The sequence below is a fragment of the Salvelinus sp. IW2-2015 genome, linkage group LG17 (assembly GCF_002910315.2).
Source record: "Salvelinus sp. IW2-2015 linkage group LG17, ASM291031v2, whole genome shotgun sequence".
Lineage (NCBI taxonomy): Eukaryota > Metazoa > Chordata > Actinopteri > Salmoniformes > Salmonidae > Salvelinus > Salvelinus sp. IW2-2015.
Window position 1 is genome coordinate 20261837 of NC_036857.1, and position 13407 is coordinate 20275243.

Below are 13407 nucleotides of genomic sequence, written 5' to 3' on the forward strand. Positions count from 1 at the left end.
ATTACACCTCCACTGACATAATCATCGCTAATTACTTTAATTACTGAAAAATCGACACTAATCTACAGCAGATATGAGCTAATAACTCCTGCTAATACACATTGCGTTTTACAGATGTATTGTACAGTATCTCTAGTTATAAGGAACATTTACAAATCCCAGTGTCAGCTCATATGATAATATAATTAGCCAAATAGCTAACCATGACATCATTGTAGAATTACTGACCCTTTTAAACAATTTTTTGCCTACCTTCTAATTTTATATTGTCCACGACACATACTGTACATTAGTCAATAATGTAAATTAGTAGGGCCATGCTATTTATCACAGAGCTTACCCTGGAAGAGGAACCGGGGCAGACTGCAGCTCATTCTATGTTGTATTCTAAAACCAAGACACCAAGACACCATTCACACACAAACACCCACCCAATTACTAACACATTCACACAGACACACTGTATTCTACATATTATAATCACCCTTGCATACACAGACTTACATACTTAATATCCCTCACATCTACTGAGCAAACATTTAAACAACAACAAGCACACGTAAGCACACATGCACGCCCGCACACACTCACACGCAAAAGCTCTCGCATGCAGGCTTGCAGAAAAACTCACCCACTCTTCAAACACACGTGCAAACACAAACACACACACACACTCACCATCTCCTTATAGTGGCATTCTGTACATTTGTTGCGGTAAATGCTTTACATTCGAGCATGCCAGGTCAATCAATGCAGGAGAATACAGTAGTCTTTAAATAATGTGAATGAAATTACTCAGTTGTTTTCCGTCTCCTATAGTCTCAATAATGACTCCTGATGTGCATTAAAGTAATGTATCAATGTCAGTAATATTTTTGTCAGTCAAGATTGCATTTGCAATCCTGAAAAACTCTGTGTACACAAAACAAAGTGCTATCTAGAACCTTAAAGGGTTCTTCGGCTGTCCCCAAAGGAGGACCCTTTGAAGAACTTTTTGGGATTCCATGTAGGTTCTACCAGTCTAAATCATACCATACATGCAGTGGGATTCAAAGATTACAGAAAGGCATGTCCAAAAGTATGTCCCCATCATCATAACTACGATAACTTTTCATTTGTGAGCTCACATTCTGCAAGGAATTCTGAAATCAAACTGTAGGCAGRCAATTGAAGTACCAGAGTTTAAATTTGAATCATGCTGTCTAAAGAGAATTCAAACGTGGCTCACATTATTACCAGTAGGCAAACTTTCTGACCCCCATTCTTTTCACCACTGCTCCAGGGAGAAAGGGAAATGTTGATTATAACCTAATGGGTCAGCATCATCATGGGTCATCCAGGATAGTTACTCTCAAGTCAAGTTGTGGCCATTCAATGATACCTTCTGAAAAGGCTTGTGTTGGTCTTTGTCAAGAGATACAAACCACTTTGTCTCACCTTGATCTCTGAGCATGTTTGCACAACTGATTTTATGACGTAGAAATTATGTATGAATTTCACACTGAAAGCATGGAAAAGACTAGTAGTATAGTTACTGTAAGAGACTATGAACAATAATGTGCTTCATTAGGTAATTCGATAGTGGAAACATGTTCAAAAATCTCAGCGGGTAAAGTTTCCCCCATTATTTGACAATAGCCAACCTCACCCTTTGCACATGCATGTTAGTGATCTCTGGTGGGATGCCTCAGTGCACTCGTCATCATTCAGAGGCTCAACCGTAGGATGAGTTGCACGTTCATTTCAAAAACATTTAAAACATTTCCACTTTCAGAGGTCTTATAGTTTGTTTGTTTTATCTTTTGCCCAAAATTGCAACCTCTCCATTCAAGACATCATCATGGCAGTCGGTGCGGTAGCATATCAAATCAGTAGACTTGCAAAGCAGCTTAATCGCTCCCATAGCTACACCCTCAAGCACCCACAGCACCTAAGCTTGCAAGACTAAGAAAGCCATAGCACCCATTGTAATAATCGCCAATCCCCTTCCACAAGCCCAGCCCACCCCCATCTCTCCCCTGCCCTACGCTTAAACAGAGCGGCCAGAGAGGGGCGCCTCGTGCCGTCAGACCTACCGTAGACAGAGAAGTCCACCACAGTCAAGATACACGGAGCACACATAAGACACAAAGCAGGAAGGAGGAGAGCAGGGAGAAAGGAAGAGATTGAACTCACAGCAGACACCATAGAGGGAAATTAGAGCAGAGGCACAGTCAACGACTACACTATAGGACAGGAAAAATGACACAGTGCTAGAAACCCACTAAGGCAAGCTCTAAACTAGGGGCCTTGTGTTTTAATTAACCATCAGTTTGGGGATCTTGCTGTTGTTGTTGTTGAAGAATGTTCAATTGAACCAAAATGTAATCTGTAAAATGCTCGGTTATGCACTAGAGTAGAACATTTAGCCCCACAATGTCGCTACGGGCTGTTTAGAATTAGAATTTTGGCATGGCTATTCTGTGCTAATTGGTAAGCATTATATATTCCATCAACAAAAGTATAATTCCCCCATGCAAAAGAGCTCAGCTGTGTCATTTTTCACCCAGGTCCCAAAGCACAACAGAAAGCACCACTAATATGTCTGACAAATACAATATATAACAACAAGAAATGAAGAAGGAAGGGGGGGTATTTTCTAGAGATGTTGACAGTTCAATGATGGGCTAAATGACTTACTAAATATATACAATGTTATGAATTCTAAATGGCTAGACATGGCTCTATTTTCACTATGCCATCCACTGAGTGATGTGGTTGTCAGTTATGGAACAATAGGTTCTCTATGCTGTTATTGGCAAATATTCTACATAAAGAACAGCTTTAAGTTGGGTGTTAGTTCACAATGTATTTATTCTGATGTATAACTATACAATTACCCCCCCCTGGGTTGAACATACCTCTCCTCCTTTCATGTTCGTCATGCCCATTTCCCCCTTCCCTTTCTTGCCCTTCTTGTTCTTCTTCTTCTTGCAACAGCACTTCTTAACGATGCAGAAGCAGCAGGTGAGAATCAGGATAGCAGCTACCACTGCAATGGCGATGATGGCCCATGATGGCACTAAGATACACACACACACACAAACACAAACACATACGCACATACAGACACATACACAAACACACACAAACAAAAAACAATTAGCTAACAATTAGATTTGGTGCAAATTAGATTTTCAGAGAATGCCATTCGCAATGATACCGCCTGATCGATACATAATAAGCGCCTAAAGTAGATGTCAATGCCTTCAGGGGGAGAACAGATCTATAGTGAACAAAAATATAAACGCAACATGCGTTACAGTTCAAATAAGGAAAGCAGTCAGTTGAAAATAATTCATTAGGCTCAAATCTATAGATTTCACATGACTGGGAAAACAGATATGCATCTGTTGGTCACAGATACCTTAAAAAAAGGTAGGGGTGTGGATAAGAAAACCAGTCAGTATCTGGTGTGACCACCATTTGCCTCATGCAGTGCGACACATCTCCTTCGCATAGAGTTAATCAGGCTGTTGATTGTGGCCTGTGGAATGTTGTCCCACTCCTCTTCAATGGCTGTGCGAAGTTACCAGATATTGGAGGGAACTGGAACACGCTGTCGTACACGTCAATCCAGAGCATCCCAAACCGCTCGCCCCTACGATGGTCTGCGGTTGTGAGGCTGGTTGGATGTACTGCCAAATTCTTTAAAACAACGTTGCAGGCGGCTTATGGTAGAGAAATGAACATTACATTCTCTGGCACAGCTCCGGTGGACATTCCCGCAGTCAGTATACCAATTGCAACATTGTGTTGTGTGATAAAACTGCATATTTTAGAGTGGCCTTTTATTGTCCCCAGCATAAGGTGCACCAGTGCAATGATCATGTGTTGAATCAACTTCTTGATATGCCACATCTGTCAGGTGGATGGATTATCTTGACAAAGGATAAATGTTCACTAACAGGGACGTAAACAAATTTGTAAACAACATCTCAGAGAAATACGCTTTTTGTGCGCATGAAAATTTCTCTGATCTTATATATCGGCTCAAGAAACATGGGCCTAACACTTTACATGTTGCGTTTATATTTTGTTCAGTGGTAATTTTCAATAAAAGTCATGCAATCTCATCTGGACAGGTCTGGGTGTTAGGTACTGTGCAACGTCCAGACCAGGCTCTCACCAGACAGGCACTCACATGGGATCTTGTCAATCTCGTTGAGGAACTTATTCTTGATGTCGTCAAAATCGCCGTTTTTGACGGCCTCTGTGGAGTTGTCAGCTGCGGTGGAGGCCACGGGGCCAGGGGCAACAGTTAAGACAGCGGCCCCAGTGGGCTCCGGTCCGACCATGGCTTCAGGCTTCTTCTTGAACAGGTTCCACTTCATCCTAGACGGCTAGGCCACACACAGTCCTTGTGAATAGAGAGAGAGGGCTGTTAACACAGAGTTGTAAATGAGTCCTACAGGTACATAACATTCTGGACTCCAAAAGTCTTGATTATAAGCATAGTTAGGTCATATCTAGTGAAAGAGAGTGACCCAGATCTAAGTATTTGACTGGTTTGTGACTCACTGACACTGCCCCGGTTAGAGGGGAATAAAGCATCCCAAAAGTTAACACGGAGATGAACATGGAGATGAACCTGGAGATGTAAATGGAGATGAACATGGAGATGAACATGGAGATGAACATGGGGATGAACATGGAGATGAACCTGGAGATGTAAATGGAGATGAACATGGAGATGAACATGGAGATGAACATGGGGATGAACATGGAGATGAACATGGAGATGTAAATGGGGATGGACATGGAGATGAACATGGGGATGAACCTGGAGATGTAAATGGAGATGAACATGGAGATGAACATGGAGATGAACATGGAGATGAACATGGGGATGAACATGGGGATGAACATGGAGATTAACATGGAGATGTAAATGGGGATGAACATGAAGATGAACATGGAGATGTAAATGGGGATGAACATAGAGATGAACATGGGGATGAACATAGGGATGAACATGGAGATGAACATGGAGATGTAAATGGGCATGAACATGGGGATGAACATGGGGATGAACATGGAGATAAACATGGAGATGTAAATGGGGATGAACATGGGGATGAACATGGGGATGAACATGGGGGTGAACATGGGGTGAACATGGAGATTAACATGGGGGTGAACATGGGGATGAACATGGAGATGAACATGGGGGTGAACATGGGGATGAACATGGAGATGAACATGGGGGTGAACATGGGGATGAACATGGAGATGTAAATGGAGATGGTTCTGTAAAGTTACAGAACCAGACAGATAATGAATATACACATGGAATGCAATGAATAGAGCAGGATGAATGTAGGCATTTTAAATGGACTACAACAGAGAATAAAAATGGAACAGAACTGCAATAGCACAATAGGTAAGGACTGTATCTAATAACCAGGTATTACATAATAGTACAATAATAACAACAGCAGAGTTAACGCAAACATCTTACCATACAATGAAATACCATAAAATGAAACTATACAAATGGGCAACATAAATAGCAAATATTACACATGGAAATTACACTAAAGGTAATAATAGCCAATACCAATATCAACTTCAGCATATAACATTGTATGAGATACGTAGTGATATACAAAGCCAAGCTAAACAACAACAACTTACTCTGTGTTCACGCATCCCATGCACATATGTCCACCCACATTTCAATAACAAAGCTGTCACCAGGGCAAGGAATCAAACTGCGACAAACAGCAGCTGAGTGTGATCCTCCATGTGTCAAAATAATGTTAGACTGAGCTAGAGCCGGATTCAAATCAAACTGTATGTCACATGCGCCGGATACAGGTGTAACAGGTGTAGTAGACCTTATCGTGAAATGCTTAGTTATGCAGTTCAAGAAATAGAGTTAAGAAAATATTTAGTAAATAAACAAGTAAAAAAATATAAAATTATAAAAAGAGTAACACAATAAAATAACAATAACGAGGCTATTTACAGGGGGTACCGGTACCGAGTCAATGTGCGGGGTTACAGGTTATTTGAGGTCATTTGTACATGTAGGTAGGGGTAAAGTGACTATGCATAGATAATAAACAGCGAGTAGSGGGGGGGGGGGGGGTGTCAATGTAAATAGTCCGGGTGGCCATTTTATTACTTGTTCAGCAGTCTTATGGCTTCGGGGTAGAAGCTATTAAGGAGCCTTTTGGTCCTAGACTTGGCACTCCGGGTATCGCTTGCCTTGCGGTAGCAGAGAAAATAGTTTACGAATTGGTTGACTAGAGTCTTTGACAATTTTTGGGGCCTTTCTCTGACACCGCCTAGTATATAGGTCCTGGATGGCAGGAAGCTTGGCTCCAATGATGTACTGGGCCGTACGCATTACCATCTGTGGCGCTTTATGGTCAGATGCCGAGCAGTTGCTGTACCAGGCAGTGATGCAACCGGGCAGGATGCTCTCAATGGTACAGCTGTAGAACTTTTTGAGGATCTGGGGACCTATGCCGAATCTTTTCAGTCTCCTGAGGGCGGAAATGTGTTGTCGTGCCCTCTTCATGACTGTCTTGGTGTGTTTGGACCGCGATAGTTTGTTGGTGATGTGGACACCAAGGAACTCAAAACTCTTGACCCGCTCCACTACAGCTTCGATGTTATTGGGGGCCTTTCGGCCCGCCTTTTCCTGTAGTCCACGATCGGCTCCTTTGTTTTGCTCACATTGAGGGAGAGGTTGTTGTCCTGGCACCACACTGCCAGGTCTCTGACCTCCTGCCTATAGGCTGTCTTGTCATTGATCAGGCCTACCACTGTTGTGTTGTCAGCAAACTTAATGAAGGTGTTGGAGTCGTGCCTGGCCACGCAGTCATGGGTGAACAGGGAGTGCAGGAGGGGACTAAGCACACACCCCTTAGGGGCCCTAGTGTTGAGGATCAGCGTGGCAGATGTGTTGTTGCCTACACTTACCACCTGGGGGTGTACCGTCAGGAAGTCCAGGATCCAGTTGCTGAGGGAGATGTTTAGTCCCAGGTGTCCTTAGCTTAGTGATGAAGGGGCTTCGAAGAGGGGTTTTGAAGGTAGAAAAACATAATGAGTTCATAAAAATTATTTCTGATTTCATTAAAGCCATGAGGATATGGGCAAACAAAAAGGATTTTTCATTTCTCAAATGCCAATTCTCTTCTCCACTGACAGAGATCCTGTCTGTCTCTATTGCTGCATGTGAATAATTGAATGAAGCTGACAACAGAAAGGATAAGCTTTATATTATTCAAATGGTCTAAGACTAGTTATAAATGTAGTATGGCGACGTTATGCAAGTTAATGTTGCGTAAGACAAATGGCTTGTGGAAAGACCGCAACTACTAAAGAGAAAGAACACCATAAGGGGATAACAAATGATGAACGCTGAAATAATGTGTTCTCTTTGCAGTGAGTCATCAGACATAGCTAAATGTGTATTTAAAAAAAAAATAAAAATCGGGAACATTTCAGTTAAAAAATAAAGGTTAGTGAAGAGGGACATTTTTCACATACTCTATAGCAGTGGTGGGCCGTCAGGGCCAGCAGGGTCTTTTCTGCTGGCCTAAACATCATCAGAATAAAATTTTTTTTTAAATATATTTTCCCACAAATATGTATTAAATTATTCCCCAGAGTAAGAGTTATACTCTTCATTTCCTAGCTTTCCTATTGGTTGCACTGCTTCCAGCCCCAGGTTGAGATTTGGAGGGCTGGTCTTTATGTTAGATCTTTTATCCAATCATATTCAGCCATCATGTGTTGCCAGGGGTCTAAAATCTGCCCTCAGGCCTTCAGAATCAACAGTGCGGGCGTTTGTAGCTTAAAGTGAATGGAAATGAAAATTTAGTGTCAACCAATCAGCTTTAGAGTTGGCTATTGTACGCCTGCTGGCTGGCTCCAGTGTTACACAGGAGCCTGCTAGCAGGCGTAGTGCGTGCAGGTCTTTTGATTGGATTACCAATATTGAGAGGCAGGTCCTATGGGCAGGTCTATGCAGATCTAGGAAACTGAATTTGATAAACGAATTAATTCACGTACTACTAAGCTGTTTTTTTTCAACCCACAATGGCGGAAGGAGGAGAAGATATCGATTTGGTCGAGGATATAATTATAACGCCATTCTCAAGACGAACTTTTCAAGAAAAGTTAGACATTGTAAGGAGAGGTCGCCCGACGCCGACGCTACAAAGCCTGTCACAGGCGGGAAAGGGGTTCGTTCGCTCGCCACTTTCAAAGTTCCAACTACGAGCGCTATCAATGGCTCACAGGCTCCGAGAAGCACTGCAAACTGGGAATGCCTATTATTTGCAAGTGATCGATTTGGTGTTTGGAGCCACACTGGCTTTGCAAACTTGAGTTGTCTAACCAAGGCAGCAACGAGACACCAAAGTACGGCTGGGCACTTACAAGCAATGGTGCTTTTGAAAACTTTTGGGGACACCGGAGTGGATCTACAGCTCAACGAACAAGCGCGCAGGACAACGGAGCTGCACAATGAAAAGGTGAAGAAAAATAGGGAAATATTGAAAAGACTCAGATTACACTGATTGTGTAATGTTTTTGGGTAAACACTGTTTACCCAAAAATGTCCATTTTTGTCAATTTCAAGGTGACGCAACGCCTGGTTATACTGCGTTTCTGTCTAAATGTATAGTGTCTAGAGCCATGGCATCATAATGATGGTAATAAGAGGTGGATTAATTCGGGTGGGACTGTGTAGGACCTCACTGAAGGCCCAGGCCCCAGGCCCACGGCACGCCACTGCTCTATAGTAATATTTAAACACTCTAGTGTGTTAGTTTTTTTAATAAGTTTGGATAAATAACTTGTATTGGTTTGGGGAGAGATCACATTACATGTACATTTTCTCTCTGGGGAAGATGTTCAGTCTACTGACAGGCGCTATGCTGTACCATCATGCCATCCATGTCACAGTGTTTCCTAATCGATCTCGCCTAATCGATTCCCCCCGATCTTGCTCATCCTTAATGCTCTGTCTCAAGAGTGTTGAGGCAGAAACTGTCTGGATTTCATTGCTTTTGCATGTAAACATATTCAATCTTTAGACAAGATAACCAGAAGGACCTTGAATGTTCCGCCGGCCTGTAAACCAGGAATGCTAGGGGGATGAACTGTCTGTACTTGCTCTTCCCAAAATGTATAGTAATTAACGACATCCAGACACTGGGTGAATAACACAGTGTGGATTATTCATCTGTGTAGGCAAACCATTCAAATTCTTACAAATAATGGCCTGCTGCCACTGATTGGGTGTGGGGCATGTCTGTTACAAAACATGTCTGTTACAAAACATGCCAAAAGTGTGATGGACTATATCAGGGGGGAGACATCGTTAAACATGAGGTATGTGTATAGCAACAGTCATCATTGTCCATTTCTTGGCTGAGCAGCCTTAGTCTTGGGTGTTTGGGTTGTATTATCAACAACCCAGTGATAATCACCAGCCAGCCAGGCTCTAATGCAGGTAGATTTATCCCTCTGTTTGACCCTCACGGCAGACTAAGCCAGGCAGAATTGAATTAACATTGGCAGAGATGGCGTGGAGGAGCGTTTTATCTCCTCTCCTCTCGAAGGGCAGCGGGGTAGTGGGCCCTGGAGGGGCTCAGAGGACCAGGGTTAGTCTACTGCTTTATGGCAGCCATTACCCCTGCTTTATGATCAGTTCTCACCACTCACTCCTGGGAAATTAATTATACATGGTGTTTTCCCTTTGAAGGAAGCCTTAAATTGAACACGAAATACCACCTCTTCAACACAAGCCAGTAAACAGCCAAAGAAACATATCAATATTTAGAATGTCTGAAGTCTTTCTTCTGCCTTAATGCCCTAACTATTTGCGAAATAGTCTGGTCGATATCATATCCCTAAATGAAATGCAATCTGCCATGAATAACCTTGTTTTCCTACACAACTGGTCTGCGCTTTTCTAACCCTTACAATCCTAAAGTAAAACTGACTCTGTCTAGACATGTCCTTAGAGGCAGCATGACAGATAAGCAAAACATTAGCAAATACTGACTTTACCTGCTTAAATGACAAATTTACCAACTTAACAACAAGCTACAAATCCGTGACAAGAAACAGTATCCGCTTTAGAGCCCCAGCTCTCAGTGTGCTTCTCACTTCGTTAGTTAGGGACTCCTCTACTTCTCCTCATAACTTCAAACAAAATGGCTGTGCTCCACATCCCTGAGCAACATGGCTCCTGGTATGATCTGGCGCTTATCACTAAGCACATTGACTCAGACTTGAACGGGTATCAAGGGCTTTTAGTCTGTATTCTTCATCTGCATATAAACACACTGGAATAAAACGCAGCTCACACACTGTTTTGTTGACTTCAAATAATCTCATCACAAAAGGTAAGAGATAATACGTCTTATTTCTGGTTTGCAGGATTTTTTCTAACTACCAGCTGAGATGGGAATGCTAGGGGATTACTGTTAGAAATCAACAATGCTTTGGTAGTCTCATAATGTTGGAGAGTTGTATTATCTATCTAAAGTTCAATATTTGCTCTGTTTGCCTAATGAATCATGGCAAAGCTATTTTAGGCAGAAAACTCCAATAAATGTGTTATACAAGCACTCTGTTCAATTGTCATTACCGTGTACATTAGTAATGGAGGTGTATATCTTGCTATGGTAGAGAGAAGACATTACAGTAATTAGAACCCAAGTCCAGAACAGATCCTGGGAAACACTCAGTATTAAATAGAGCCATGACTAAATGGAATTCTTTGCCACCCCGGGTAACTCAAGCTAGCAATAAAACCAGATTCAAACAAAATGAGGCCATGTGGCGGAAAGTGATGCGGGCGCTGGAGATAGTGGTGACGGCTAGTGGTCTGTGCATACAAACAATTTGATGTTTGTATGATGTCGTTGTTTGTATGTTGTATGTTTTCTACTGTTGATAAAACATAAAATAAAATAAAATAAAATAATTAATAATTTAAGCAGATTATAACAAAAACAGAAAAAATAACACCTTATGGCAAATCAGGGACTATGAGGAGACAGACATTTATATGCATTTTGTTTTGTATTTTGCATTGTATTATGTATTGGATTATGTATATGATATGTGGTTAAGATACGACTGTGATATGTGGTTGTCTCGCCTGGCTGTCTTAAGATGAATGCACTAGCTGTGGGTCACTGGTTGGGAGAGTCTGCTGAATGGCTAAATTGTAAAGCAAATGTATTGCTATATATATATAAAAGTATGTAGACTATTTCAGCCACATCCGTTGCTGACAGGTGTATAAAAGCGAGCACACAGCCATGCAATCTCCATAGACAAACATTGGCCATAGATAGGCCTTTCTGAATAACTCAGTGACTTTCAACGTGGCTCCGTCATAGGATCCCACCTTTCAAACAAGTCCATTCGTCAAATTCCTGCCCTGCTAGAACTGCCCAGGTCAACTGTAAGTGCTGTTATTGTGAAGTGGAAATGTCTAGGAGCAACAATGGCTCAGCCGCGAAGTGGAAGGCCACACAAACTCATAGAACAGGACCACTGAGTGCTGAAGCGCATAGCGTGTAAAGATCATTTGTCCTTCGTTGCAACACTCACTACCGAGTTCCAAACTGCCTCTGGAAGCAATGTCAGCACAGGAACTGTTCGTCGGGAGTTTCATGAAATGGGTTTCCATGGCCGAGCAGCAACACACAAGCCTAAGATCACCATGCGTAATGACAAGTGCTGCTGGAGTGGTGTAAAGTTCGCCGCCATTGGACTCTGGAGGAGTGGTAACGCATTCTCTGGAGTCACCATCTGCCTGTCCGACGGACGAATATGGGTTTGGCAGATGCCAGGAGGATGCTACCTGCCCCAATGTGTAGTGCCAACTGTAAAGTTTGGTAGAGGAGGAATAAAAGTCTAGGGCTGTTTTTCATGGTTCGGGCTAGGACCCTTAGGATTTCCCAGTGAAGGAAAATCTTATCTATAAAGCATACAATGACATTCTAGAAGATTCGGTACAACCAACTTTGTGGCAACAGTTTGGGGAAGGCCCTTATATTGTTTCAGCATGACAATGCCCCCATGCCCAAAGCGTGGTCCCTACAGAACTGTTTTGTAGAGATTGGTGTGGAAGAACAAATGGCCTGCACAGAGCCCTGACTTCAACCCCATCTAACACCTTTGGGATGAATTGGAATGCCGACTACGAGCCAGGCCTAATCGCCCAACATCAGCACCCGACCTCACTAATGCTCTTGTGGCTGAATAGAAGCCCCCGCAGCAATGTTCCAACATCTAGGGGGAAAACTTCCCAGAAGAGTGGAGGCTGTTACAGCAGAAAAGGGGGGACCAACTCTGTATCAATGTCCAAGATTTTGGAATGAGATGTTTGACGAGCAGGTGTCCACATACTTTTGGTCATGTAGTGTATATATACAGTTTATTGGGAAAGTATTCAGACCTTGACTTTTTCCACATTTTGGTACCTTACAGCCTTATTCTAAAATGGATTAAATAAATCAAATTCCTCATCAATCTACACACAATATCCCATAATGGCAAAGTGAAAACAGGTTTTTAGAAATTTAGCAAATGTATAAAAAAGCAACTGAAATACCTTATTTACATAAGTATTCAGACCCTTTGCTATGAGACTCGAAATTGAGCTCAGGTGCATCCTATATCCATTGATCATCCTTGAGATGTTTCTACAACTTGAATGGAGTCCACCTTTGGTAAATTCAATTGATTGGACATGATTTGGAAAGGCACGCACCTGTCTATGCAAGATCCCACAGTTGACAGTGCATGTCAGATCAAAAACCAAGCCATGAGGTCAAAGGAATTGTCCGTAGAGCTCCGAGACAGGATTGTGTCGAGGCACAGATCTGGGGAATGGTACCAAAACATTTCTGCAGCATTGAAGGTCCCCAAGAACACAGTGGCCTCCATCATTCTTAAATGGAAGAAGTTTGGAACCACCAAGACTCTTCCTAGAGCTGGCCGCCCGGCCAAACTGAGCAATCGGGGGAGAAGGGCCTTGGTCAGGGAGGTGACCAAGAACTCGATGGTCACTCTGACAGAGCTCTAGAGCTCCTCTGTGGAGATGGGAGAACCATCCAGAAGGACAACCATCTCTGCAGCACTCCACCAATCAGGCCTTTATGGTAGAGTGGCCAAACGGAAGCCACTCCTCAGTAAAGGCACATGACAGCCCGCTTGGAGTTTGCCAAACGATACCTAAAGATTCTCAGACCATGAGAAACAAGATTCTCTGGTCTGATGATACCAAGATTGAACACTTTGGCCTGAATGCCAAGTGTTTCATCTGAAGGAAACCTGGCACCATCCCTACGGTGAAGCATGGTGGTGGCAGCATCATGCTGG

General features: G+C 42.6%; 1 protein-coding gene across 1 annotated transcript in view; it reads right to left on the bottom strand.

Annotated features, from left to right (window-relative positions):
* Positions 1-13407, bottom strand: part of LOC111976735 (synaptotagmin-2-like) — a 41510-nt gene that overhangs the window by 12447 nt on the left and 15656 nt on the right. The window contains exons 2-4 of the mRNA XM_070447944.1: positions 6973-7061; positions 4184-4399; positions 2901-3061 (exon numbers count right to left, since the gene is read on the bottom strand). Of these exons, the coding sequence (XP_070304045.1) occupies positions 2901-3061; positions 4184-4373 (351 nt within the window). The 5' untranslated portion in view covers positions 4374-4399; positions 6973-7061. The remainder of the gene's footprint in view (positions 1-2900; positions 3062-4183; positions 4400-6972; positions 7062-13407) is intronic.